This window comes from Nelusetta ayraudi, unplaced genomic scaffold, assembly GCF_046127955.1.
Source record: "Nelusetta ayraudi isolate G7.1 ecotype Tasmania unplaced genomic scaffold, CSIRO-AGI_Nayr_v1 ptg000056l, whole genome shotgun sequence".
NCBI lineage: Eukaryota > Metazoa > Chordata > Actinopteri > Tetraodontiformes > Monacanthidae > Nelusetta > Nelusetta ayraudi.
In genome coordinates, this window is record NW_027466106.1 from 2749792 (window position 1) to 2777500 (window position 27709).

The 27709-nt window shown below is 44.5% G+C and overlaps 1 protein-coding gene across 1 annotated transcript in view; it reads right to left on the minus strand.

The window, feature by feature from the left end:
• Positions 1-662: 662 nt before the first annotated feature.
• ryr2b (ryanodine receptor 2b (cardiac)) overlaps positions 663-27709 on the minus strand; it is a 45453-nt gene continuing 18406 nt past the window's right edge. Inside the window, exons 44-104 of the mRNA XM_076038311.1 lie at positions 27435-27538; positions 27150-27285; positions 26232-26418; positions 25865-25973; positions 25584-25704; positions 25290-25459; positions 24935-25155; positions 24585-24675; positions 24331-24471; positions 23975-24129; positions 23767-23845; positions 23542-23631; positions 23109-23243; positions 22914-22991; positions 22345-22420; positions 22120-22243; positions 21734-21849; positions 21389-21465; positions 20149-20270; positions 19919-19968; positions 19589-19649; positions 18900-19147; positions 18380-18461; positions 17987-18117; positions 17590-17910; positions 17255-17492; positions 16805-16892; positions 16600-16686; positions 16273-16437; positions 16002-16064; positions 15604-15729; positions 15354-15466; positions 15081-15182; positions 14742-14867; positions 14038-14089; positions 13866-13928; positions 13656-13755; positions 13472-13551; positions 13030-13106; positions 12800-12873; positions 12497-12577; positions 12256-12344; positions 11980-12108; positions 11775-11879; positions 11622-11703; positions 10235-11532; positions 9750-9799; positions 9416-9566; positions 9201-9287; positions 8875-9072; positions 8561-8691; positions 8421-8463; positions 7080-7216; positions 6163-6223; positions 5550-5696; positions 5273-5407; positions 4057-4213; positions 3689-3753; positions 2539-2639; positions 1985-2036; positions 663-1201 (exon numbers count right to left, since the gene is read on the minus strand). Coding sequence (XP_075894426.1) covers positions 1106-1201; positions 1985-2036; positions 2539-2639; positions 3689-3753; positions 4057-4213; positions 5273-5407; positions 5550-5696; positions 6163-6223; positions 7080-7216; positions 8421-8463; positions 8561-8691; positions 8875-9072; positions 9201-9287; positions 9416-9566; positions 9750-9799; positions 10235-11532; positions 11622-11703; positions 11775-11879; positions 11980-12108; positions 12256-12344; positions 12497-12577; positions 12800-12873; positions 13030-13106; positions 13472-13551; positions 13656-13755; positions 13866-13928; positions 14038-14089; positions 14742-14867; positions 15081-15182; positions 15354-15466; positions 15604-15729; positions 16002-16064; positions 16273-16437; positions 16600-16686; positions 16805-16892; positions 17255-17492; positions 17590-17910; positions 17987-18117; positions 18380-18461; positions 18900-19147; positions 19589-19649; positions 19919-19968; positions 20149-20270; positions 21389-21465; positions 21734-21849; positions 22120-22243; positions 22345-22420; positions 22914-22991; positions 23109-23243; positions 23542-23631; positions 23767-23845; positions 23975-24129; positions 24331-24471; positions 24585-24675; positions 24935-25155; positions 25290-25459; positions 25584-25704; positions 25865-25973; positions 26232-26418; positions 27150-27285; positions 27435-27538 — 8174 coding nt within the window. The 3' untranslated portion in view covers positions 663-1105. The remainder of the gene's footprint in view (positions 1202-1984; positions 2037-2538; positions 2640-3688; positions 3754-4056; positions 4214-5272; positions 5408-5549; positions 5697-6162; positions 6224-7079; positions 7217-8420; positions 8464-8560; positions 8692-8874; positions 9073-9200; positions 9288-9415; positions 9567-9749; positions 9800-10234; positions 11533-11621; positions 11704-11774; positions 11880-11979; positions 12109-12255; positions 12345-12496; positions 12578-12799; positions 12874-13029; positions 13107-13471; positions 13552-13655; positions 13756-13865; positions 13929-14037; positions 14090-14741; positions 14868-15080; positions 15183-15353; positions 15467-15603; positions 15730-16001; positions 16065-16272; positions 16438-16599; positions 16687-16804; positions 16893-17254; positions 17493-17589; positions 17911-17986; positions 18118-18379; positions 18462-18899; positions 19148-19588; positions 19650-19918; positions 19969-20148; positions 20271-21388; positions 21466-21733; positions 21850-22119; positions 22244-22344; positions 22421-22913; positions 22992-23108; positions 23244-23541; positions 23632-23766; positions 23846-23974; positions 24130-24330; positions 24472-24584; positions 24676-24934; positions 25156-25289; positions 25460-25583; positions 25705-25864; positions 25974-26231; positions 26419-27149; positions 27286-27434; positions 27539-27709) is intronic.

Sequence of the window (27709 nt, forward strand, 5' to 3'; positions counted from 1 at the left end):
GGACCTCCAAATGCGTACAAGCCAAATCGCATTGTCATGCGTTTATAAACGCGTTTCACTTCATCTGCCGGCAGTTTTTTTTTTTTTTTTTACGTCACGGCAAAACAATGCGCAACGCGTTTCATGAGACATCAGAAGTATCTCACGTGCACTAATTTGCATCACACGGAGGCAAAATGTCAAAATCTGTCACCTTTTTTTCCCTGCTCCCACCACTGTGAGATGCAGCTTAGGAGCCACAATAAAGAGTAATGAATATATTAACAGCAGGCTTCCGTCAGATGTCTTTGACCTTTGCATAATGAGGACCGTATCTGCAGCCGGCCCCCGCTTTCTTTCATCTTGTCACTTGTCTCTCGCCGAGTGCCTTCACCACGCCGCTGTACTTTTTAGAATTCCCAAAAGAGTTTTGTTTTTTTTGTCGCCGTCAGCAGCGGCCGCTCTCCCGCTGTTTTGCTTGCAAATCTTTCTCGCGCGGCGCTCCTCTGACCCCCAAATGCAAGGGGCGTCTGCCGGCGTAGCACTGGCTGGCAGCGGGAAAAGAGAAAGAGCAGAAAATGAGAGACGAGGAGAGAAAGCGAGAGGACATGGAGCAAGGGCAGTAGGAAGGAGGAGCGTGAACACCGACGGCGGAGACGGAAGAAGAGCGCAAGACAAACAAATGCCAGAGGAAATGTGTTTATCAGAAAGTCACACCGGTGGGAGGGGCGGGAGGATGTGATTGGAAAGACAAATCACTTCATTCACAAAACATGAGCTACACAGACACAGCCAAACGAAGGAGCGGTGAAAATGAATCCTGATTGCCAGCGCTGACAGCAGGAGATACAAATATATGTGAGGCGTTTAAAACATAAATATATATGAAAGCCGTGGTGGTTTTGTTGACATTTCTAAAATTATGAATGTTTCCTCTAAAAGGGTTGAAGGGTTAAAAACATCACGGCTAATCTGTTTTTCATTTTAAACAATTGAATTTGAAAATTACTCATGCACAAATATGCGTTTTGTTTTACAGCGAATGCCAAAATCAATCCTGCAAAGACAATTTCTTGGTAATTGGGACCAACAGCATCAATCAGGATGACTTCAATCTCAGCGACTTTCATCCCAGTTGATCCTCATATTGCTTACGGAAACAGTCTCCCACAGGGAAGAACTCCCACGAACGCTCCTGGTACATTTTCCAAACATAGGATTCCTTGCAAAAAAACAAAAACAAAAACAAGTGATAAAACCCTCAGGTTCTGTTAAACATAAGCAGAAACAATTAAAACCATCTGGATTCAATTATTTTCTGTCTTGATGAAGGCAAAAACACCGGCAGGCAACAAGTTAATCAGCAGCTGAGGAGACAGAAGCCCTGGAAAAACATGGCATTCAGCAAAACACTATTCACTTTCTGCAAGCAGTTACACTCAACAATATATTCAAAGTCCAGTACGAGAGTTTAATTAATTCATCTCCTTTCCATCATCTGCACACACAGCTCTGCGTCAGCTGATCAGAGGATCGGAGAATGAGAGAGTTTTCACACGACTGACAGCTGTTTAGCCTGCGTGCCTGTTGAAAACACTGCCGAGCAGCATTGCACGTTGAAATGAAAGGATCACTGAAAAGGACATTTACAAGTGCACGTTTCCCTCTTTTTCCAGTCCTGCACTTGGCACAGTTTACAAGTGAAAATGGAGCAAACTCAAGGGCTTTAGCTGGTGTATTAGCATATCACAAGTCTGCTGGGACTGATATGGGCGTTTGAAAGACAGCGTGAATATAGAGTCTGTCCCGCTTGAAACAGCACAGCACAGCCTTCTGATTGCCGTTGCAGAATGCCAAAATTAGAAGGTCACTGGGACAATCAGGAAGCATTGTGAAAGGACGGATTAACGCTTTCAAGCCGCCGAAATAACACCAGTTGTCGTCTGCGTGCACAACTTTGTTCCTACTTTTCACGAATCACGACGCCAAAAGGGCAAAATCCTACCTGACCCGTGTGTTCGGTTTCGTCCTTGTTGATGAGGTACATCAGAAAGAATCTGCAAAGAAAAGACAAGCAAGCTTGTTTTTCGTCATCCTGCCCACGATGTTGACAATGCTGAGCGTTTGAACGAGAGGGACCGTTTCCTTTGACGAACGAGGATCGTGAGGCTTCAGTCAGTCGGACATTTAAATCGACACGCGGAGAGGCCACACAAGCAGGTTACAGTCAAACAGCGTAAACACATTAAATGGAGTCTATTTTAATTAGTCCCATTGCTCTGCTGTCAATGGAAATTATTGATGCCGACAACAGTAAACACAACAGCACTATTCAGTTCCCCCAGCTCAGCGCACCACATACAAAATGAACAACAAGAATGTAATGTGAATGTAAAATGAAAGCACAATTGAAAAAACATCCAGGTTCTATTTTTATGTAGTTGTTTAAAAATAATAATTTTGGGAGTTTTTACCCAGCAAATGTCTTTGCTTTATGTAAATTCTAATTTTCCAAAGGCTTAGTTAAACATTGCATGAAATGCGCCACTGTCAACTTACAAATAGTTGGCCAGGTTGTGCTCCTGCAGCGTGTGGGTCTCAAAGCCGTGAGGTACTTTGTCAAAGTATTCACTTCCAACTCCGCATATGAAACACTTGGTCTAGAGGAGAGATGCAGACATGTTTAAAAGGAAGTTTATACATTAGACAAGCAAGAAAAAGACAGAGCTGGGGTATAAAAAAAAAAAAAGGCCATCATAACACAGTGATAACTGCTTTTGCTGATTCTGTAAGTTTTTGCGATGATGCAACAGAAACCTTTTTAATAATACAAAAGAAAGTGTGTTTGGCAGCTTTGTCTTTCAATGCTTAATTTATTCTTAAATTACGTTTGAAAGGAAACAACAGATTAAACTGACTCACTGTTGCCAACTTCAGAGCAAAACAAATTGTTTGTTATAGGAGGGCTGGAATAAGCAGCTGCGAACTCAGATACTGTTTTTAATTTCTCCAATAAACACAGTGGAACAGAACATTGAGGACGCAAGTCGAAAGCAAAATGTCACCAGTGACGATAATAACAAGAAAAACATGACATCAAAATAAGGTGCCAATCGTGTTGTTTACTTGTTAATTTGGTCGGCTGCAAAGGCTTTCTTTGGAAAGATTTTATTCCTGGTGAAAACATGCAGACGCACAACAGCACACACACACACAGACGCACACACACACTCAGAGTGAAGCCACTCCAGAGGCTCGGGCTAACAAGGGGTCACGGCTAAGTCTGGTTTAGCAGGCCTGAGCGATGCTTATTTTCTTAAAAGAGGGATAAAGTGTCCTTCCTCATTACCGCGAGTGGCGCCACTGTTTAGCATGACAGGAGCCGGACAAATCTGCTTAATCTGCTTACTAGTGTTGACACAAAGTTATCTCTTCCCACACCGTAATTACAGCTGAGAGAAGGACTTATCCTTGAGAGGACTTTCCATCTGGATCGGTTACAAAACCGTGCGCTGCGTTTAAGGCTTCGCACCGGGGCGAAAGATGACAGATACTGAGAACGACCGCTTATCTGCTTGGCTTGTTAAAAGGCTGAGGCCGATACAGGAAGTAATAATAACTTGTTGCCTCTCGTCGGTTCTGCCGGCTTTCCCTCGTGTCGCTCAGAGCGTCTGTGCGGAAGAGCGAGCGTGTCGGCGTCTCGTCTCACCTCCATGTCCTCCTTCACCTGCTCCTGCTGGTCCCGCAGCTCTCCGAAGGCATCAATTATCAAGCCTAAAATAAGAGCGTAATTACATCTGCGTCTGTGTCTCTTTGTGGGGAGGCTTTGTGCGTGTGTGTGTGTGTGTGTGTGTGTGTGTGTGTGTGTGTGTGTGTGTGTGTGTGTGTGTGTGTGTGAGTGTGAGTGAAAGGCAGACGTTAAACCGAGTGGAACAAACAGACATTCTGCTTCTCTCCACATGAAGAAATCAAAGATATTCCAGTCACGGTGAGTGAACATGATGAATTTGCCTCTCGGTATGAAGAAAAATAATAAAGAAAAAAAATAAATAAAGAGTTTTCCTGCGCCTCGCTCACCCTGGATGATGGCGAGGAGGATGACGATGACGAAGAAGAAGAAGGTGATGTCGAAAACCATGCGCTCCATCTCAAACTCGTCCCCGGCAGGGTCTTCGATCTCGTCGCCGATGCCTCCCCCCGCCCGCACGCCCACATACATGTGGAATATGTAGCACTAAGAGAAAATGAAGGTATGATATAGGTTTTTTTTATATGAGTTGGCATTGTTCAGTGGGAAAATACAACATGGGAAGGAAATATATTTTCTCAGGAGGGACAGAAAATGGAAAAACAAAACTGAATGTGGAAAATTCAAGCTCCCCAAAAACTGCCCAAAACTGCCCCAAAACACGTAGAAAGTTAATTTACGGTCTTTCCAAGCTCGACTTCACACTGGTAGCCTTTGGGGAGTGGGGGGAGGGTAGAAAAATGTTCAAACAAACATCATCTTAAACAATTTCACACGATGGCAGGGGAGCTGTAATCAATACTTCTAGCCACAGCCAGGGTTTCCCCAGAGGACCTCAAGGGAGGCTGGAAAGATGAATTAACATTGAAGTTGCTTTGCAGAGTGCGACACCGAGGCCCCGATTACATGAATATGGTTTTCTCTGAAAACGCACAAATATTAATGCAGTTTGGCCTTGTGTTAACACAAAGCCGGCGTTTTCACTGCAACCGCACAGAACCAAACCGCACTTTTTTGAAAAGACCTGGGGCCTTTTATGTGTTTATCATAATTACTTTTGCCCAAGTATACTGAAGCATGAAGATCCTTGGTGCATGCACACATTATACACCAACAATCTATCATGTAGTGGTTACGGTGACGCTACTGTGCGGCTCTGACTGTCAACCTATCCGCAGATACACGCGTTGGTGGGATTTTATTCAAACGAGCCTGTGCGACAGCGGTACAAGTTAAAATAATGCAGGACGTGCAGTGTTTATATTATTGAAAAACAAAGCCAAACAGGGGCTTTATGAGATGTTTTTGTCTCCATGTGTCCGTCATTTTAATGAAAAGTATCGGGAGCGGCAGCTCTCACTCCACCAGCGAGGATCACTCTCACGATCCTGCACAAGCCCTCTCGGTCTGAGTAGGTAGATGAAAGAGGCCCTGCGACTCACCTCTTTTTTTTTCTCTCTCTCTCTCTTTGCCAGAAAGATAAACACCGGCAGATGGCGAGGACACAGATGAAACGTGCGTGTTCAGATGCAAAGTTGAACTCACAGTCAGCATGTCGTTGCACTTCATGTCCTGGGCGTCCACGTCGTCGCTCTTGTTGTAAAACCTCCTGAAGAAGTTGAAGGCCAGGACGGTGTAGAGATAGACCACGACAGCCAGCAAGCCAACAGTCAGGACCAGCTGTCACACACACACACACAGGACAGATGGGTCTGAGTACGCTTTCTCCATTAAAGAGAAGCACTGAACAGAACACAACAGAGCAGAAACAAACATCACACGTCAAAACAAGACACACAAACACACACACACACACACAAACCTGTTTCCCATTGTGCGTGACTGAGGACAAGATGGTGCGAAGTGTTTTGACGGCCATTGCGATGTCCAATAGATGGGTGGCAAAGAAGAAGTTGTTATAGTGGCCCAACACAGACATGGAGATGTACCAGGCCAAGTACAAGAAGGACTGTCATGACACACACAAAAAAAAAACACACACAAACAGAAATGAGGAAAAAAAAAAGGTAATATAGCGCACAAGGGCAGATCGAGGGGCAACTGTGTGTTTTAGATAAGGAAGAATCACAGGATATTACTGCGGTCACCTGCGGCGTGTGCAACAGCACCAAACAGTAAAAACAATGTAACGACGACCACGTGTTAGTCGTAAATTACGAGATATCACACACACACACACACACACACACACACACACACACACACACACACACACACACACACACACACACACACACACACACACACACACACACACACACACACACACACACACACACACGCGGGAATTTTACACGTGTGAACACAAACACTTGCAGGAAGCGAGACCTAGATCTTTATCCGTCTCCGTCAACAGCGCGCTCAAAGCAAACAAGCCGCGGCTATCGCAGACGAGCGCTCGGGGTCAGACTCACGTTGTCAGTGAACACCACTCCCAGTTTCCAGACCTGGTACTTGATGTCAATGGAGTTCAATCTGTAAATGAAATGCGTCGTCACACGGACGTCGGAAGAAAAGACGGCGGAGAAAAGGACAGAAGTGTGTGGCTGAAAGAAGGGCGCTCGCTGCCATTGCGCGTCCTTCAAAAGGCCGTCCCAGGTCTGTAATAGGGCCTCATCTCAGAACGTCCTGTTCCCTCCCTAATACAACATAATGTTCCAGGACTTTCCTTCTTTCACCTGGTTTCTGTTGTTCGCCAACACACATGCGCACATGGCTCAATGTTATGGACCAAACTATTATCTATCATCTATCTGGAACTGCTATTTTGAGGTCCATGATAATGACAGTCATCAGGGGCATTGATGAAGATCCCACTTCCATTTTGACAGCACAACACATTTGAGAATGAGCTTTATTGATTTCTCTGTGTGCACATTTTGACCTGTGCTACCTGCATGTTAACATACATGCTGCATAGTACACAGCTACCATGATTGCAAGACTATAATTATTTTTTTTGTTTTTAGAACTGGATACCGGACTGGCAATATGGAGGCAAGCTGATTTTTCCTAGTGGCTACTCCAGGTACTGCAGCAAAAACAAAATCCCATGTGCCCAAAAAGCACTTTTCCCATAGTCCGCAATACAAAAATAAACGCCTTTAATCAATGTGGAAGTCAAAAACTTTTTCAGTATATGTGCTGGGTGAGCAACTTCATTGAAATGAATGGGCCGCCATCTTGGACTCCTTGGGGTGTGGTTCAAACAAACTTTTCAGCACACTATCCTTGTTGGTGCTAGTTTCAAATTCTGCCTCCACCCCCAAAAAACAATGTACTAGAGAGGTGCAGCAGTTATTCTCTCTCTCCTTCTCTCTTTATTGCTTACAAATGGCTCCAGGCAATGTTGCTCTTTGGTCTCTGGTCTTCCTTTCTCACGGAGCTGAAGTCCAAAGCCGCTTGGTCCAGGCCGAGGAGTTCACTGATCTTCTCGCAGCCGTACAGTTCACCGTACTTATCCATCACCTGGAAGGGGGGAAAAAAGGGACAGGTTTACACTGTGACAATAAAACAACAGAGTTTTTACAGTGTTTAATATGCCGAGAGCGAGATAAGTGGCTGGGATCCGACACCGTGTTGTCGTTGATAACAACATGATGGTGTTGCTCATTATGTAGAAGTGACAACAGTGCTGACGATACATGTTGTACACTTACAGTGCCAGAGCCGCTGTGTAAACAGCTGTATAGTTGTAATTATTCTTTAGTGATTGAGAGACGTTACCTTGTCCTCTTAAAAACATACAGAATTGCATACAGAGCAAGTCTTGACTCGTAAATGAATCTATTATTAATGCGACCACTGCAGAATTGCTCTTTACAGGGAGGCTCCGAGGCTACACAGAGGCTCTCTGGCACTTTAGCTTGCTTGATGTGTTATTTTCCATTTTAAATCAGTTTTTTTACTGAGCTACTTTGTTTACAAGAACACTGGCGCTTAAATATGCTCTATATTAAATTTAATGAACATTCCAACTTCGGGGCACTAGAGGATATTAGACTAAAATCATTTTGTCAGCTTACTCAGACAATACAGAATATATATCCCAGTTCTGGACACATTCTGATATAATTGGATCAATTGTACACTGCACTGACAAAAAAAAATAATAAGGGATATTAAAAACAACAAATTATTTTAGGGTGTTCGGTTTACTAATAGGTAATGAGATCAATATTTAATTCTTTATTTCTTCTGAGCTTGGTTGTTGATTCAAAATTTAGCAACCCAGATTTAATAGTGAGGATTCCCTGATTCCGTCCTTCTACAGACTTACAGAATCACAATCATCAGGATCTTTTATATTACAGAGCTGCATTTTTTTCTGTCTGTCTGTTGAAGCCTTTTGTTGAGCAAGGCGTCCTTAAAATGGAAATGGGCAAAATGCGAATTCCTTGAATCAAAGTCGAATTTCATGGCAATTTCACAGCATGACAGGCCAAGTGAAAGGGGGAAGCTCAAAACGCTGCCGTGTTCTCCGCGGACGACGAAATCTCTCCCGTGCTGCCCCACAGGGATATACATCTGCCATTAAACGGTTCATTAGATGTCATTTAGTGTCTAAACGCAGTCAGAGAGTGAAATATGCGTGCGGCTGAATACATGACTAAGCAGACTAAGAGGTGTAATAGCCCCGCTGTGTAAACCCGCAGGCCTCTGGAAATCTTACCTTTCTCTTCACAAACTTATCCCAGTAATTACTGGGAAAGGACCTGAGGAAACAAAAAGGTAAAAAAAAAAAAAACATGCATTACAACTAACTGGATTTTTTTTTTTTTTCATGAGTTCTGCGGATGGATTGGAACATACGTTGTGTTGATGACCAGTCGATCCCACTGGCCTTTGATGTCTTCCTCGTGGGGCTGCTCCTTCACAAACAGCCCGTCGAACTCCAGCTTCCGTGCGACTTCCTTCTCACGTTTGAAGATCACGAGGGGCACCTGCCAATCAAATCACGGGGGCAACCGCAGGTCTCCTTTGATTAAAGTGCGCAGGTTCAGTGCTAGAATAAACTGATATTGGCGGGCTGGGTGAGCTATGAGTTCTGAGCCTTTAAAGCAGACTCTATATACAAGATAGAGTTTATTATCGGGGTAAAGGAGCGGGCACTGAAGCCGGTGTACCTTGAGGCAGTAGTAACCAATAATGCAACAGAAGGAGATGATTGTGTGTGCAACAGCCAGGAAATGGAGTGCCGGCTCCATGTAGCCGCTGCTCTCCTCCAGTACAAAATAAACCGTGCCCTCTGTCTCATCCTCAGCAGCAGATAACACTTCCTTCCCATCTTCCTGCTCAGCCTGCGAGGCAGGCGGCGATGCCACCTGGGAAGACCCGAGAAAGAAAAAAAAGAGGAACAAGAACAGCTGTCACCGCAATTAGGAGACGCTTTTACGACACAGTGCTACAACTTTCAATCAACGGCTCTCGGTTCGGATGAGACTGCACTCACCTTGTAGAAGAGGAGAATGAAGTTGATTGCAAAGGCGACAAACAGGGCCAGCAGGCGCATGTTGTAAAAATTCCTTGCAAAGTAATTCTGAACATGAGCAAAATAAATTTTAATCATTTGTTTTTCATTATTCTGCATCCAAAGTGAAGTTCCCTGACAGTGGGAACTTTTATCTTCAGTTGTGAGTGTGTTAGATACGTGTAGTGAATGATTACCAACAGACTCTTGCCAGAAGTGCTCATCATCTCCCAGAGGACCGACTGCTCCTTCTGGCTCGCTGGTTCCCCAGACCTAAAAGAGCATCTCCGGGTTCTCCTCTCTGTTTCTGCACCGTGTTTGCCTAAAGTGTCCCCAGGCTCCTCCTCTCTGATAAAAGTACATGAGTAAGAAAGAAGAACAGAAGAACATTCATTTTTAATGAACACTAGTTAGAAGGCAAATATTTAATATATTAGTTCAACTGTTTCTAATTGAAATATTAATAAAAAAGACTGCATATTATTTTGCTTCCATTGTGGCCGCGAGGATTATACGACAGATAAAACTTACTTTTCATGACTCGATTGCTTCTCTTTCTTGCCCTCTTTGGCGACATTGGGCTTAAATTAAGATTGATCACGATTAGGTTCCATATCAAAGCACATTTAAATTATATGTTTTAGCCTACTTGCGGTGTATACACTAGCAGTCAAAAGTTTGGACACACTTTCTCATGCAATTTTTTTTATCTTTACAACTTTCTACACTGCAGTTAGATACTGAAGACATCAAATACACGAGCAAGATATTTGTAATCATGCAACTCTTTTTTTGTTTCCTACATACTTCCATGTGTGTTCATACGTAGTTTTGATGCCTTCAGTGTGAAACTGCAATGTCAACAGTCATGACGAATGAAAGAAAAGACATTAAATTCATAGGTTGTGTCCAAACTTTTGACTGGTAATGAATACACTTAACCAAAAGCACGGATGATTAATGTTTCATATACAAAGTTTTGTTTGTTTGTTTGTTTAAAAAGAAGGGAGCCGTACCAATTTATGATGCCTCTCGGCGATGTCGGTGGCAGTCACCGTCGATGAGGTCGCTGCGAGGATGTCACCCCTGGTGGAGCCGCTGTCGTGACTCACAAGTCTGTACCTGCTTCCCTCCCTCGTCACTCGGAGCCCAAATATGTCAGACAGCGCGTCGATTTCTCCGGGGGACGCCACAGCTGCCACCTGCCCTCCGCTCAATTCTCTCTGCAAAAACAAGCTGGAGGAGAACCTCCTTAGCCCGTCGAACCCGCTCGGCGACCCCGTGACCTCGTCAAGGGTCGGCTCGAGGATGCCACCCAGCAGCTCCGACACGGTCGTCCTCTTGGCCCCCTCGACGAGGCCGCCGTCGACAAAGGCCACGTAGAGGACGCACGCGACGCCTCGGACGACGGCGGCGACGCACCGGAGCTGAGCCACTAGAATCAGTCTGAGGAGGAGCGCGACTGCCATGAGAAGATCCTTCAGGGACATCTTCATCAACGCCCTCAGGCGTTTGACGGACAGGACGGATGTCAGCGACGACCACCAGCGATATATGAAGGTCGCTTCCTTGGTGTTGAGCTCTCGCTCTTCGCTCACGCTGCGCTCGTCCCCGCCTCTGTCGCCATGTCCCGCCGCCCCGCCGCCATCGGAGCCCGACAGCTGGGCGGCAAGCTGCATCTCGAAGATGGTGTCCTCGCAGAAGTTGACAAACATCTCCATCTTCTCCTTGTCGCCGCCCTCGTTGACCACGTCGAAGATGAACTGCCGCTTGGACTCTTTGACCTGGGGCTTCTCCCACTGCGTGCGGCTGGACTCGCTGATCTCAAAGTAGACCCGCTCGATGCGCTTGCCGCCGCCCAGGATCTCGATGCGGCCCAGGTAGGGCTGGAAGTAGGTCAGCACGCACTCGGCCGGCTCCAGGAAGGTCTGGAGTCTCAGGTCGTTGGGCATGTGTTCCGACAAATTGGTCAGGAGGACGGCGACGCTGAATCCGATGTCTTTGGCCGGCTCGTGGAAGCGGTCGACAAAGGCCACGTAGTCCACGGTGTCGCCGTCGCCGGTCTCCATGCAGGAGAGCAGGAAGTGAGTCTCTTCGTGAGTGAAACGTTTGCAGCTCTCCATGGCCTTCTGGAAGTCCTTCCTGGAAATGCAGCCCTTGGAATCGGGGTCGTACTCTCTGAAGGCGTCTGAGGAGGTCAGGTCTTTCAGCTTGAGGAACGTGTCGAAGAACTTGAGGATCATCTCCACGTTGCCCGACGATTCCACCAACATGTCCACCATCTGCTTCCCAATGGTTCCGTTCACGACATTACCTGCACGGGCAGTGAAACGCACACAAATGCTTTTACTCTCAGACTCGTGCTGCAACGTACGGATGTGAAACAAAAGCGAAGGGGCTTGCCTTCTAACATCGAAAGCAAAAACACGACCATGTCCTTCTGCAAATCAAGGAGCTCCTTCAAAATCTCGATTTGCCTTAGATCCTGCAAAAAAAGAAAAAAATCAAGCTTTTAGTTGAAAGGAAGGTGAAAAGCAGCATATTCATATCATTTACCTTCGAGAGCTTCATCTGCATATGTGCAAAAACATGGAGGAATCCCACCACGGCATCCCAAAGACGACTGTGAGCGAGACTCTGCTGGTTCCCAACGCAGGGGCCCTGAATGAAGCCACGCTCTGAGCTTATTTGTATGCCAGGTTTTAAGCAGAGGAGGGCAGAATTTAAATGAATGTCTAAAGGCGGAGGAGGTTTGACTGACCTGTATGTACTCGGTGAGCGTGTTGAAGACTTGTTTGGCTACTTCCATTGCTTTGGAGAAGTTTTGCTGCCCGTGGGCATCGATTACATCCTTCCCTGAGTAGTACCAGTAGAAGTCACTGATTGACTCCTGAAATGTAGTGCAGACATAATGTACTCTTGGTGAGCTTGCAGCGGAAATAATGCTATGAAAAAGTCATGATGGGGTCAAATCTAATTTTAAAGAGTAAGAGGTCAGCCTAAAAAATTAACGGATGCATTGTTGGTGTCCGCCTACCTGCACTCGCAGCAGATAGTCCACAGTGGATATAATGATGTTTACCGTGGTGTTGTTGCCAGTTTGGGTTCTCAAGTAATTCTGGAAGTCTACGAGCAGGAAAAGACGTGTGTTGGAGGCTGAATCAGTCAACAGCCACGACAGTAGCAAGGCTAATGTGCAGCAAATCAATTACGGTTCATCAACTCTTATCCGTTTAGTTTCATGCATAACTACTACACCTCCTGGGTGGTAAAATCACCTGAATTGTGTCCTTCACAGAGTAGCTGCAGGAAGCGGAAGAGGTCACAGGTTATGTCTTTGTCTAGCATTACCTTCTCCCCTGAAAGTATTTAAAAAAAAGTCAAAAGTTACGACTGGTGTGGGAATGGAATGGGAAGGAAAACGAGCAAAGAGTAAACGAACGCAGGAAAATAGGTGAAAAATGCAATTATTTGATGTGTGAATTTTCGGGTATTTTTACAGTCGGAGGATCTCATGCCAGGCTGTACGCTTCACTGCGGCTTTACAGGAATTGATTTTTATTTCCATATGAATACAGTACCTGAGCTCTGGTCCATGGCCATGCCTAATCCTTCTGCTTTGTTCTGCCGCTCAAATGCATTCAGATCCAGAACGCTGGAGAGCCACACAGAGACACCCTCACACACACAACAAAGGATAAAAGGGATTTTGCACTTTTAGCATTTTTATCAGTCGGTACATAAAGCCTTGGTGACATTTGGCAGGTCGTGTCGGGGAAGATGGGGAGGGGAATTTTCCATGGCCACGTACCTACATGACAGCATGAGTCCAGCCATGCTCTGAAAAAACCCGACGTCGCACTTCTCTCTGAGATAACACAGCATTTTCTATTAAAAAAAACAAAAAAGGCACAAAGATGAAGAAAGGACAATCTCATTTGAAGCCCATCAGTCAAAACCAATATTAAACATTTATCAACCTATATACACATAATTGCTGAAATCATCACGTCAAAATAGTAAATGCAAATCCACTTCAGCAGTTTGTTTGCTGAGTAAGTGCACTGCCTTCCATTAAAATGCAGAGAAACAATACAACGATCTACAAACCGCCCGGGTATTAACGGCTCACGTTGGAACAATTTTTATTCTAAGCCCAGAGGACAAAAGCAGACGTTTGAGGCTCGATACCCGAGTGCTTTCTGAAGAGCACTAAAAACCACAGGATGGGAAAACAAAGTGCAGCCATGTACCTGTTGAACAGCCACGTTGCCTCCACTCAGAAGAGCGATACCCAGCTTCAAAGTCGGGGCTACCATGGGACCCATTATCCCTGTAAGCATGTGGTATTTTTAATAATTACAGATGGCAAAAACATAATTTAAACGCATTAGGCTTTCTCACCGTGCGAAAAATGAATCATTTATTTTTCTGTACCTCTGCTCACACTGATGGTCTGCAGGACCATTTCAGGAGCTCCACGACGATGCAGCCTGGCCTGCTGGTACAGCAGCTTCTGTTTCATCATCTCCTTCTCCTGTGGCACATCGGAAACACAGTTTGTTTTTGTGTCTGAAATCACCAAATCTGAACACAGTTGGCAAGCACTTCATGTTTCTGTTTTTAAAACAAACCAGAATAACTCACTTCGAAACTTTCCACCTCTTGGCCTTGATGATCCTCATCGTCGTCGTCCTCTATGTGACAGCTCTGAGAGTCAAAACATTAAACGCAGGCCATGGATGGGATGCAAGTCACATAGAATCAATGTTTAAATGCACAAATATTGCACTTATTTTCACATCTTCAATGTCCCAACCTTGGCCATGATGTCTGTGTAGCACTGATAAAGGCTGTCATCTTCAAGCTTACTGTGAACACACGGATATAAACTTCAATTTAAATTTAAGTAGACATAAAGAGGAGGTTGCCTAGAACAGCTGAATGGCTCTGACTTTGTATGGCTGCCGCAGCATCACCTCTGAATGCCCCTCGGCAGAACGTCTGAGGCCTGCGAGTCTGTTTAGCGGCATTAAACATTGCATCCGAGCACGTCGGTACACCTGGAATCTGGCTGATTCGATCACATCTCTACAGCGAACACACGAGCGAGGATACTCTCCCAGCCCTAATGTCTTTACAGGGATGTGGGAAGAAAATTTGATTTCACGTTATGCTCCCAGACAGCGAGTCACATCGGTAATATCGGCGCTGGGGAGCAGGGAGGAGCAAAGCATGTTTACTGTCAGAGGCTTACAATGACAGTGCGTGTCAAACATATCTCGGCGGTTCGCTTGAACGCCATCGATCGTTGCATAAACCGCACAATGGAATGCATTTGAACGAAGGGGACATTTTACGGAAAGGTAAAGCTATTGAAAAAGTTTTTGCAATCAGACGACAAGAGTACAAAAAAACCCTGCTTACTGTCACGTTAAAAGACTTTCCTGGTGATGAGTTTTACCAGTGAATAGATTCGGCTGAGATTTCTGCCGTGTGAGACCTTTAGCAGTGAGCGCACACCTTCTTTCCATGAGGGCAGATCGACTGAAGAGTGAAATGAGCTGCAGGAGGGGATCGATTGGTTTGATACCGTCTTCAGAGTCATTGTCATCCTCCCTGTTAACGGCACACAGATCTCCCGTGCCTCTGTCCTGCAATTTCCCCCCCAAAAGAATGAAGTCACTCATTTGTACCACATTGCTTACCTGCTCACACACACATACATACAAGACTGTCAGAAAAACACAGACTTGTAGAAATTCTATGTATAAATAACATGATGATCATGCTGTGTGGCGTAATTTCCACCGTGCTACCACAATTTATACTCATATGAAACAATTTCAAATTGCGGACGACACCATTGCTAAGTCTTCTATAAGCTTCTCCTCCAAGCTGTGCTCCTCCGCTGACACCCAGGATTTGTTGTACCCCTGGATGAAGAGATTGACAACCCTGTGCCTGTTCAAGAGGAAGGTGTACACAAACAGATTCACTTTAGTGCTGCTTGCTATACTAAAAATAAATTTAAAAAAATAAATAAAAATCACATACATAAAATTCTATAAATTATAATCCTGTCTGAGCTATATGCAGGTCCATACTGCACACAATTAAATCACATGTGAGCACCTGGGTAGGTTGTAGAGCGGGGCCATCCTCAGGCAGGCCACCACCGCTCGCTTCCTTTGTTTGGATAAGACCTTGTGCCAGGAAGGTTTCTTACTTCTTTGTGGGTTTTCCACCTCAATGAAAAGACAGTTGGCAGATTTGAGAATGACAAGCACACAGTTTTGTCTTTTGCACATTAGCAGTGAAAGCACTGCCTTTACATCAGTAGAATACTGTGGTAATTGCATAGCTTTTTCCCATAAATATTTACCTTCTCCAGGTAATAAAGGACCCGCCCTACTGTGAGAATTCGCTCTACAGTCATGTGGACGTCAGTCATTGCTCCTTGCCTTTGACCTTCAACAGAAAGGGTTTCCTGCACCAGGCTATCTGCATCCTGCACAAATAAAAGGGCAGTAAATGTCTGTCTGCCGCTTCACCCATTAAATTTCACATACCGAAACCCTTACGAAAGGCAAGAAATTTGAAAAAAGGCTTTAGGAATTACAAGATATTCAGAAATTTGCATTATGTATTTTTTAGTAAGTTAGTCCTACTAAGAATGTGTTTATTCCATGTCTTTTCCCACTACTTCATGTCCTAAGGAGTTACATAATGAGCCTTTAAAATGACAGTAGAACTAAAATTACAAAACAGTACTAATTTTACCTGATTTTGAAGGTGACGAATACAACCTAACAAACGCTCTTGAATTTCATCTTCAGTGTTCTTCTGTGGAAAGGATAGGAGAAAGAAAAAATGCGCTCAAAATCAAATCTATTGTGAGAAGCTCAGACAAACACCTTCCCTTTAATCATGCCCCACTGAAGATTATCAAAACTGAAACCCTCATTACAGAGCGATCGCTGCGCACCCTAAAAGCATTTATGATCACGTAAACTGAGTAAAAATTCCAAGGCTTACGAAACTTGTGCCTGACCTGAGAGAAGCTGTCCTTTGCTAGCGAGATAAGGCTCTGGTGGTGCGGGAAACCAAGCCTGAGCCCCACAGGGAGAAGTCTCTTCATGGAGGCCACAATGAGAGAGGTGTGCACGGAATAACAATCCCCCTTCTTCTTCACCTTCCTCGCTTCATGGTTGTTCAACTAAGCGTTCAAGAGCCATGAAGGAAAATAAACAAAACGTTTTTCAGACTGATAAAGATCATTCTTTTATGAATCCTTCACAGCTCCATTGTCTCGAAGATGGAAAAAAAAATGCAATACGCAGAAAAACAAAGTACCAGTCGACTGAGAGATTGAGCTAACCTGGGACTCTTTGGCCTTTTTGACCAAGAAAATTAGGTTGTTGATTTCGTTTTGAACTACAAAGTTCTGTTCCTCCCATTTGAAATTCTGTTGCAAGAAAAAAGTAAAAAGGAAACATTTCTATACCTTACACTGCGGCATTTCCAAACGTATAATACCAATTAAACATTGACTTAAAGAAAAACACATTTGTGTATCAGCTTACATGAGATTTTGCCCAGAAAACAAAAACATCTGCCACCATGCTGTAGAGCTGCACTGCATTTGGATTTGACTCTTTGATCCAACAGGCTCTGAGACAAGACAACCACAACAAGTAAAGTTATTACAACAGCACACTACCAGTCAAAAGTTTGGACACACCCCATAAATTTAATGTATTTTCTTTCATTCTCATGACTATTGACATTGCAGTTTCTCACTGAAGGACATAGAATTATGTAGGAAACAATAAAAGTGTAAAATAACTTAAACACGTTTTATATTGAAATTCCTCCAAATTGCCACCTTTCATAAAAAGCATATTTAGAGTTATTTAACATATTTTTCGTGGCTGCATAATTACATATATCTTGCTCATATATGTGATGTCTTCGGTATCTATCTGCAGTGTAAAAAGTTGTACGTCCACGTGTGAGATTCTTGTATTTCATACCGATTGGAATCCACAAATGGGATGAGGAGGGGGTAGAAGGCATAGAGGTCCCGCACCAGCACGGTAAACTTTTCCTGAATCTGTAACTCTGCTTCAGAGTTATCACCTCCATCTGCTCTCATCTGCTCCTCCTCCAGTAGCACACTTTCTGCCCTTTTCTTCAGTTTTTCCATCAGTGGCAGGAAGTGGCTTTTTAGGAGCTCGGGACGGGCATGGCATATGACTGACTGAGAATAAACTGAAAGCCAGGGTGAATAATGAGGAAAAGAACAAATTCATACATGGAGTGGAAAATAGAAAGAATTGCACAGCAGTAACTGGCAGGGCCACAGTACCTGCCATCTGTTTCATCCAGTCACCCTGACTAATGCCCATATGGTTTTGGATAATTTGAAGGATGTGGCCAAGTAGGTCGCTGGCACGCTGAGGACTGACAGAAGTACAGACCGGGCTATCGGGCTGGCCTTCCGGGCCCCAGTGCCACCAAAGGGACATGTAGCAGCACAGCATGGGCAGGACGACTTCTGTGACGTGGACATAGTGCGGCTGGCACGCTCCGGCACCTGCACCTGCCAGCTCCTTCACTTCCGCCAGGGCCTGATCCAGGGACGGCAGGAGAGGACACATGTTCTCCACCTGATCGGGGAGCCCAAGGTCTGAGGCAAGCAGAGAGAAATCATTACGCGGAGAATTTGAGGACGGCCAAAAACGCAGATGGGATGTATTTGTTACCTTCTCTTTCAGCGTCACTCATGGTGTTGTAGATGGAGTGAGGGTTATTTTGGTTTAGCGCCGGCTCCAGGAAGCACACAGGAAAGGCTGAAGTCAGGGCTGCGACACAGGCACCGGCTACTGTCCTCTGTCTGTGGGGGAACGTTGTGACAAGCGGAGGACTCTTCACACACGACACATGTGATGATGTTATTCTGTCCAGAGATTCCCAATTTTAATTATTTGTCGATTTATGAAGACGTAACTGTACCCTATTACCGCTGAACCTCCCTCACAGAGGAATTTTGCAGTAAAATGTCAGAATAAAGAGAATACATAGTGGACTTGTGTACGCCGCGCTGGAGTAATGTCAGGTGATTAGATGGAGACACAATCTGTATTTGTAGACGGTACCTGTCCATGTAGATCGTGCTGCTTGTGCCAAGAGAGAAGAGGCTGTTGAGAATCCTGTAACAGGACACCTGGATGCTCCCCACTGGAAGGACAAGGTGATCCTTTCAGAACACGGCCAAGGACGCAGAATAGGAACGCTGACGGCACACGGTCAGAGAGGCAGACAAGCTGGACGGCTGCTGAATCAGGTAGTGAATGATTCCTGGAAGGTCGGGATATTAGTGAGGGAGACAATATGCTCCTGCTGCTCTGTGGCCACGACAGAGACACTTAATGAGCGCCAGCTTCAAAGGTGTGAGGTAATATGGAGGAGAGGGTGGCCCTGAGTGAATTCAGGGGGTGTGGGAAACAGCTGTTCGTTTGACTCAATAGCATATGGGAATAAATGCTAATCAGAAAACCGAAAACATGTTTTGCTTTAATCCTGCCATTGTAACGCATTTTCTTTGTGGTGTGTGTGTGTGTGTGGGGGGGGGGGGGGGGGGGGGGTTTCCAGGATGGTTATCAGAGTTACCCTCACCCAGCAGGTCCACCCCATGGTTGAGGTTCCCCAGATGCTGAAAGAGTGAGGTGAGGGTCGGGAGAAGAACAGACGTGGTGTAGCTGAGGACTTTGGCTGTTCCTCTGGCGTGTTGGTTCCTGCTCTGAGGCAAACACGCAAGGTTCACGGAGAGGTTTTCCACCGTCACGTCCAGATCGGCTGCGGCTGCCTCAAAGAACGAGTGCAGTGAGGCTTGGATCGAGTCTGGGGCTGATTTCACCAACGTCCTAAGGAAAAGTGGGGGGAAAAAAAGGTTTATATACACACACACATACACACACACGCACGCACACGTATTTTTTATTTTATTTTTTTTTTCAAAGATGAATAAATAATGTCAAAACAATGAGGGGAGAAAACAGCATTTGATAAGTTGTAATGAAGGCAGTGGGGAGGACAAAATAAGTTTTAATCTATCCACCAGACAGGTCTAAATTACATACATTTCTAAAGAGCTAAGAATGATCTCCACTTGTCATGCATCAGAGCCGCAGTCCCCAGGAGACTAAATGTGACATCGACCGCAATTAGGTAGCTGCAGTGTTTCGGCGGTTCAATTACAGCAGCCACCTCATCCTCCGATGTGCTGGCAAGACACTGATGTAACCACACGAGGGGCAAAGTGAGGTTTACGTAAGCAGAATGTGTGAGCAGAGTCATCTGGCTACCTGGCATCCAGAGCCTGAGCCAAAACACAAAGGCAGCTGGAAACTGTGGATGCCTCATTTCCTGGAATAAAAAAAAAAAAAAATCAAAAAAAAAAATCCATGAAATACAAGAGACCAAACCAACTGCACATTCTGGGACATGAAAAACTGCACCGCACATACAAAAATGCAGACATAACACCAGACATCTCAGAAAAGCAGGGCTATAGCTTTAACCGAATAACACATAAATGCAGGCATGACCAAGCTTGAATAATAGAGGGACACACAGGGGAACAATGGGGGGGAAATTGCTTGAAAAATACATGCATGCATTCTTATCATCCTTACCAAAAAGTGAGATCCTGTGTCTTACAAGAGCTGCGAGCTTACAAAAGAGGCTGGATTTGAAAAGAAGGAACAAGTGAAATGATGAGAGAGGAGTGGCAAGAGGAAATTGGGGAGATTGGACGGTAGGAAATTAGACAAAGGATATGGCAGAACAATGAGCCTTCTCTAAACACATGTCTCTACGAAAAGAATTGTGTCTGAGCGGTTGATTTGGCATTCCTTGCAAATACCTGGCTAGCATCTCCTTCTCCTTTTTAGAGGCATGGCTCGTGATTCTGCCTGAGGTGATGGAAGTGGTCAGAAAATGCATGCGGTGTGTCCTAATGTATTCTTCCAGAAGAGGAAGAACAACCTGTCAAGGGAAAAATCACATTTTCCAAAAATGTTGCCAACATTAACCCCAAAACCTGACGAGCTTAAACTTTTAATTTAAAAAATAAAACAAAATCATAAGTAAACTGATTTTCAATTAACTTTGTTCAACCTTGCATTTTGTTCCGACTATTTACGTGAAGTGAAAACACACCCACTAAGATATAAGAAATTTTAAGATGCAACCAATTGCGTGTGCTTGAATGCAGAATTTTCCTGCATTTTTTCAGGAGTTACACACTCAATTGATAACTCTACGGTTGTTACCCAGTCTGCACGTCTGTGTGACTTCAGGTGATGCTGATAGACTCAGAATAAATGTTAGCGAACTTTTACTGACACGACTCCCAGTCAACCATAACATGGCCCTTTTAAGGCTTTGTGTTCTAAAGTAATTCGAAGCAGAAGTTCAACTCTGTCCTTTATCCACACCGTCTTTTCACCAGCGATTTTTCTCCCTGTGATCTGTGGCGCTAACGCTGTTAACGAGCTACTGCTTCTTTAAACAAGGCATGTCAGGTCTTCTTCTTCTTCCGCATTCAGGGAGTAACCTCGCGGCGCCACACCAGGCCTGGCATAGGTACTACATCGTTTCCAGCGTATCCCTGTAAACGCGTTTTGTTTTGTTTTTTTAGAGTGTTTTCGAAAATGTGCGATTCAAAATAAAATATTTCACACTCTGGAAGCTTATAAAGCAGCGGCAACCCCCTGACAATTGCAGCGTTCAGCTGGAGACACAGACACAGACAGGGATGGCTGCTGGAGAGTCTAGTAGTAGTGGTAGGTGTGGGCTGTTGAGATCTGAGGTGTGACCGTTCATAGTTCTGCTTCAGTGGATCTGAGTCAGGGTGGAGGTGGGGGGGGAGGTTTAGCTGTCAATGAAAAATATTGTTCTTCAGGGTGAACTATGTGGGAAGCTTTAATCAATGTTGTTATGGCAATTGACACGCCCACATGGATTTCCAAAATGTTAGATTGCACATTGTGCGGCTGGGGGTTGCCCGTGGCGACCAATCTAACCAAAGTAATAGGATGGCAGGGGAACAAGACGGGAGAAAGACAATACGCATTTCAAAATGAAACTGGGTTGATTCCAACCTTGGAAAAGAAGTGTGTTGGGCGCTGGTGTGTCGCTCGCTCTCCTTTTGATATGTGTCCTCTGGCTTGCATCACCTCTGTGAGGGAAAATACAAATCAATACCGAATATTGCGCAATAAAAGTCCACCCCAGCATGGTTGTTTTATATCACTTGAATTGAAAAGCTGTTTGTTTAGGGATTTTTTTTTTTTTGTCAAAACAATTGTTGACAAGTCATGTTTGTTTAATATTAAGACAGCGTCTGCTTGAGGCAACAGTCAGTCAAAAGTAAGTAAGCAAGTCTATTATTACAATTAGTTTCATTGTGCTTGTTTGTTTGTCAAGAATGAGAACCATGACAGTACCCAGCTCCAGCATGTACTCTTGGGCATTCTCAGTGTGAGAGAGAAGCTGCTGAAGCAGAGTGTAACCAAAGCAATTGGCCACAGCGTGAAAGTCCGTCTCCACGGTCTTCCGATCCCTGCAGAGGAAAATAAATCAGAACACAGCCAGGGCTTACCTTAAATAACAGTATAGTATGACGCAACTCGACACTTAAAATGTTTTCGTCCAAAAACTTTTTAGCTGAGTAATCAAAATGTTAAAAAAAAAAAAAAAAGAAAGAAACTAGAGGGCATTTTACCATTTGACCTGATCTGCTGCTTGTTGTATTGCTCAGTTAACGCTGTGATCAAGATATACAGTATATGATATATATTATTAGAATTCAATTCAATGATTCCACGCTCACCTCCACACAGTGTAGCCGTTGAGATGCAGGAACTTGAGGACGTCCTGGGCCTTTTCTCTAAATTTGCTCTTCTCCTTTGCAGTTAGTGTATTGTAAGGCACCATCATCGAGTGGCCAACGCCCCCTGAACACAAAAATGGGTTAAATACATTATGAGACGCACTCTCGTACCGGAGCAGAGGAAAGAACAATAATAGGGCGGCTGTCGACACAATGATTAAGTACCTCGACTCTCCAACTCTAATTTCTTCCTCTTAGCCCAGGCATTATGGTAATTTTCAGCCAACTGTTCTGCCATGGCCTGTGGAAGGAAAAAAAAAAAAAAACACAATTTCAAAAACATCATCCAAAACATTTTCTTCCTCAATCTGTGGCCACAGATATCGGGGCTGGCTGAAATAACGGTCAGATGCATCCGTTCAAACTCACTATACAAATTAAAGGAGGATGTGGATTTTAAACATTCAGTCCTATTTTCAAATTCTCCTCTTGTCCACACTTCAAACACAATCCTCATTTTCCAGAAATTAGTTTTGGCTAGTTTGAGGGAAACACAGTTCAGAAAAAAAAAAAGAGTGTTTTACTCCTAAACAGAAAGACACATTAAAATATGAAAGCTGTGGAATAAAGTATTTTCTTTTATTTGACTGGAAACTTCTGAAACTTCTCACTTGGATGACCAGGCTTTAGATAAAAAAATAAAAAATATACAATTCGAATTTAATTTTTTTTTAGGTGTGTAACACAAAGTAATGACTCCTTCTGACTTATGCACAAGAAAGAAAATGAATTACACATTGGTCCCACGATAAGACGATGCTGCTCATGTCCATGGGCTTGGGGCTGAATGTTGATGCGCCTTCGAAAGAGAGCTGAAACACAGCACCAATTTACTCAATCAAATAACCCTCAAAAACGCAGCAGAGGAAAATGAAAAACAGAACATTATGTTCCCAGAGGTGTTGATATGGCCGCTGAGGTGCACGTACCTGCCCGGACTGGGAGATTCTACGCGCACAGGTGTGCATTCCAAGAGCTTCTCCTTTGGACCGCTCAATAGTCCATCCAAAGGCCAACATACTCTTTATTGTCTCCTTGATGGAATAGCGCAAGGCCTCCTTTTCCTACCAGAAAATTAATGGTAACACACACACACACACACACACACACACACACACACACACACACACACACACACACACACACACACACACACACACACACACACACACACACACACACACACACACACACACATATATATATATGAAAATAGTACCACCCTTTTTACTGTAGAATAATAATGGAAATCCATTCATCCACCAAACTGCATTCACTTCTAAGGACTTAACACTGAATAAATGAATTCTCTCTCTCACTCCTTGCCGTGTCAAAGAACAATATGACAACTGTTCATTTTACCTTTTCAGCCAGGGCCCTGTAAGGCTTAAGAAGTGGGTGAACCTTGGTGTTCTCACAAAGCTGCTCCCCGTGAACCCAGCCATTGGAAAACTGTCAGCAGAGCCCACGTAGATTCAGCAAAAGAAAAAGGGAATAAAAGGTCAGACTGAAGCGGGAAATCTTATTTGGACCATCTTACACTTGTTGCCGAGGTGCAATAAATCGTTATTATTTTGGTGTTATTACCTTCTCAAGTGACCACTTCTCATGAGTGTGCTCTGCATACTTGTTTACTACAAACTCCAGTCTCTCAGGCACTGTCACACTAGGGCAGGTAAATAAACACCATGTCAGACAACATATATACCGAATATTACTGTAGATTCAATCAAATCACCTCAGTGTATAGTACAAATATTTGTCTACGGTAAAGAGTGACAGCTCTCTAGCTTACCTAGCTGTATCCACTGGCTGAGGATCAAATTTTCCATCATTTTCCAGGAGGGCCTTCACCTCTGTGTGGGACATGCCGCCTGAATCTGGAGAGAGGGCCTTGGCCACTGCAGCAAGGCACTGGACACAGAGTCTAAACAACTGAGGCTCTTGGGGCTGCGGGTGTAGTTCAGACAAAAGGACATGAGGTTAACAGAGTGAAGAGAAGTACAATAAAACGATAGTCAATTATAATGTTCGGAAAACAAAGAAATAATCAGTAAATTAAAGGTTCTTTACGATATTGGTGGCTAAACAATGGAAAGTAACACATCCAAAATTGAAAGAAGAATTACACTTCAATATTACATGGTTTACCTTCTTATCCAAGGCCTTAAACAGGTTCCAAAACAACTTTCTAGACAAGTACAGTTCCTCCTCAGAGGCTGAACATTGGTCAGCCTGCCCCTCTGTTTGCAGGTAGTACTTCCACCGCTGTTCATAGTGACTGGTCAGGAGCTGGTAGATGAACGTAACGCATACAAAAATTACACATTACCTTCACCCTGGCTCACACGATTAAGAAAAAAATATTGGGAATTGAAGTGACAAAACTTTATCTATAAATCAACCTCCACAGCTATTTTGTTGTGGTCGGCGAGTTGGGGAACATCGAAGACAAGCCGTCGAAGAAGAGGCTGCATCAAGGCTGGCTGGAGCTTGCTGAGGACAAAATGGTCATGAGATCAATGAGCAGAGCAAGCTTGAGTTAAGTTAAGTTTAGATACAACATCCAAAACTAACACATGCAAATAGATGTAAAGCAACATAAAAAAAAAAACATCACTTCATCTTAGGAAACACGGTGAAGATAACCACAACTCAAGTCTGAGAAGTAAATATTATGCAGACATTTCAGTGACATTTCTCCACACTAACGTAGCTTGTCTGCCACAACTGCACAAACTTGAAAGCCCCCTACCTGCACAGAGCTAACAAACAGTCTTCAATGGTGTCTCTCTGAGCTTTGGTCAAGCTCAGGGCTCTGGAAAGACTGTAAACTGCCTGGATGAGAGAATCCACCAGTGAGACACGGTCCTCCAAGGCACAGAGCAGAGCTGAGCATTTAGTGAGCAGAGGAAGCACACTCGTGCACAGGTATCGGTTCAGAGCCAGGGCCATGTCAGTGGAACCCAAGTCAGCCTGCAAGGCAGAGACAGGAAGCGCTTTGTCAATGTGCTCAATGCATAAAGGAGACATATTTCACTGTTCAAGGGTGCAGCTGGGACTGAGGTCAATGTCATAGTGCGTCTCTGACAAAAGTGTCAGTAGCTCACCGTGTCAAGAGAGACGGCTGCTTGAAGGTCGGGCAGAAAGCCAACTTGTATAAGGTGAAGAAGAAAACTCTGGCTCTCAATGCCGTAAACCCGGTCCAGGAACAGAACCATTGCTGCCTTATGGTCTGGACAAAACTGTGTTGAAAGGTCAGGTTCAACTAAAAGACCATCTAGGGAAAAATAAAAGGCAACAATTGGACAACTGAGCACAAAAAAAAATCAATACAGCATTTTGTTAAGTCTTTCTCTTGTTGTTTAGAGCACTGACAATGGTAAAAATGGTCAAACTAATACCTTTTGACACAGCAGGGATACGGAAGGAGATGCTAATGACTCCTTCAAGATCCTGTATGGGGATGAGTGACCTCAGAATGGCCCTGATGCGGATAGCTTCTCCCTTGCCTCCTTGAATCAGCTGGCAACAAACAGAAACAACTTCAGTTGCGCAATGTCTTTCAAACTTTATGCGAGATGTGAGACATCTTCTCACACGCCCGCACGTCAGGCGTTGTGACACTTTGCAGCACCAATAAAGCACCAATGACGAGCTCTGGCACGATTGGTAAAACGCTCACATGCATCTCTGGAGCACAGCGGCCAAGCAAGTCAATAAGGGCAGAGTAAAAGGTCAGGATGGCATGTCCCATGTGAATGAGGTCATCATCATTGTGCTGGCCGACGTCTCTGTCACAGGAAACAATTACAAGTGTCACAAGTCGCGCCCCAAGTAAATAATAATTATAGACGCGGCGGCTCAAGCAATTACATTGACAAAAGGTTCAAGGAAAAATGTCAGGAGGCATCAGAGGAATACATTTCACTCTGTACAACAACGGCAGATCCTGTTTGTCCGTCCTCAACGTGTTTTAAAGGTATGTGTGACCTGTCACCTCGTTTACCCAATCAGAGAAAATCGCCACTGTCTCAACGCCTCACACTGACATTGCTCGCTCCTGCAGGTGCCTCCTGCAGGGTCCATCCATGGATGGGTCATCTGAAATCCTGATGGCTTCTTCCACGGCCGCCAGGAGACCATTTCCTCCGTCGCCCTGGAGGGCGGGGCCAAAGCACTCGGGTCGACGAATTAGCAACCTCAAGACAACATAAGCATTTTCCTCTATGCTCTCTCCTGTGGTCAAGAAAGACAGAATATGAAGACTAATCACCACTGGCCAGGGAAACATTTTGGACCGTTTGAATCTTAAACTGTATTATGAGGACACTAATGTATGAGAGAGCAGAGACGAAACAGCGAAACAGTCCAGAGGCAGTGGTATGGCAAGCCAATGCCATTTGGCTGAACCATCGATGGCCTCAAGGACAATTTGAAATTATGTCTTCTGAGCGCTGCTTCAGAAAAAAATCAATAGCTGAAGGTTCAGAGGGGCTATTACCTGGATTAGTAGTAACGAATGATGGGATCACAGTTGGGCCTTCTTCTTTTTTTTTTTTAGCTTTAACTCTCCAAGTTTACTGAGTAGACTGTCTATAAATGTTATATTCAAACTGTAATCAAGGTTGTGAATTATGACATCTGTTTTGATTTTAAAGCAAAGCGGAGATGTACTGAGAAATTTCAAGCTGCTAGGCTCCACTCAAACTGTATGTGTGTGTGTGTCCGTGTGTGTGTGTGTCTGTGTGTGTGAGCAAAAGAGGGAGAGGGCGAGAGAGAGAGAGAGAGCACAAAGCAAAGAACAGATTGACGCACCAAATGCGAGTGTGAGGTAAGGTTTTCTACAACAATGTAATAACGGAGTCACCTCGACGAAACTAGCGGAATCACAGCTGGCTCAGTAATTACATAAAAGGAAACGTTTAAGAGCAATAGAGCAAATTTTTCATATCAAACTCCAGGGTTACCATTGCAGAAGACAGCAAAGCGTAGAAAATCCAAGTAACGCTCCCCCTCCACAGGGTTCCACCCAATGTCGGGGTAGCCTTTAGCCAGGAGCAAGGAACAGCTCTCCAGACAACAGCCAGCGAGGTATTCAACCACCTGAATGGTGTTACACAAGTGGCTACTTCGGTTACAGTGCACAGAATGAAAGGTTGGCGGGTTAGTTGGCCCAATTAAAACAGCAATTTTAACACCCCGACACACTTGAGGCGAGGTGCGCAGTGCGTCAGCAGAGGCTGCTGAATCACCTTCTCCAGTTCAGGCTCCCTCAGCACTAAGGCCAGTTCATTATTATCCATAACAGAAGCTGCTGCCACGTCCAGAGGTGTTGCCCCACGCATAGACGGTGACGCTTTGAGATAAAGATGCAGCAAATTGTTAAAGACCTGTACAATTAAAATCCAACACACACACACACACACACACACACACACACACACACACACACACACACACACACACACACACACACACACACACACACACACACACACACACACACACACACACACACACACACACA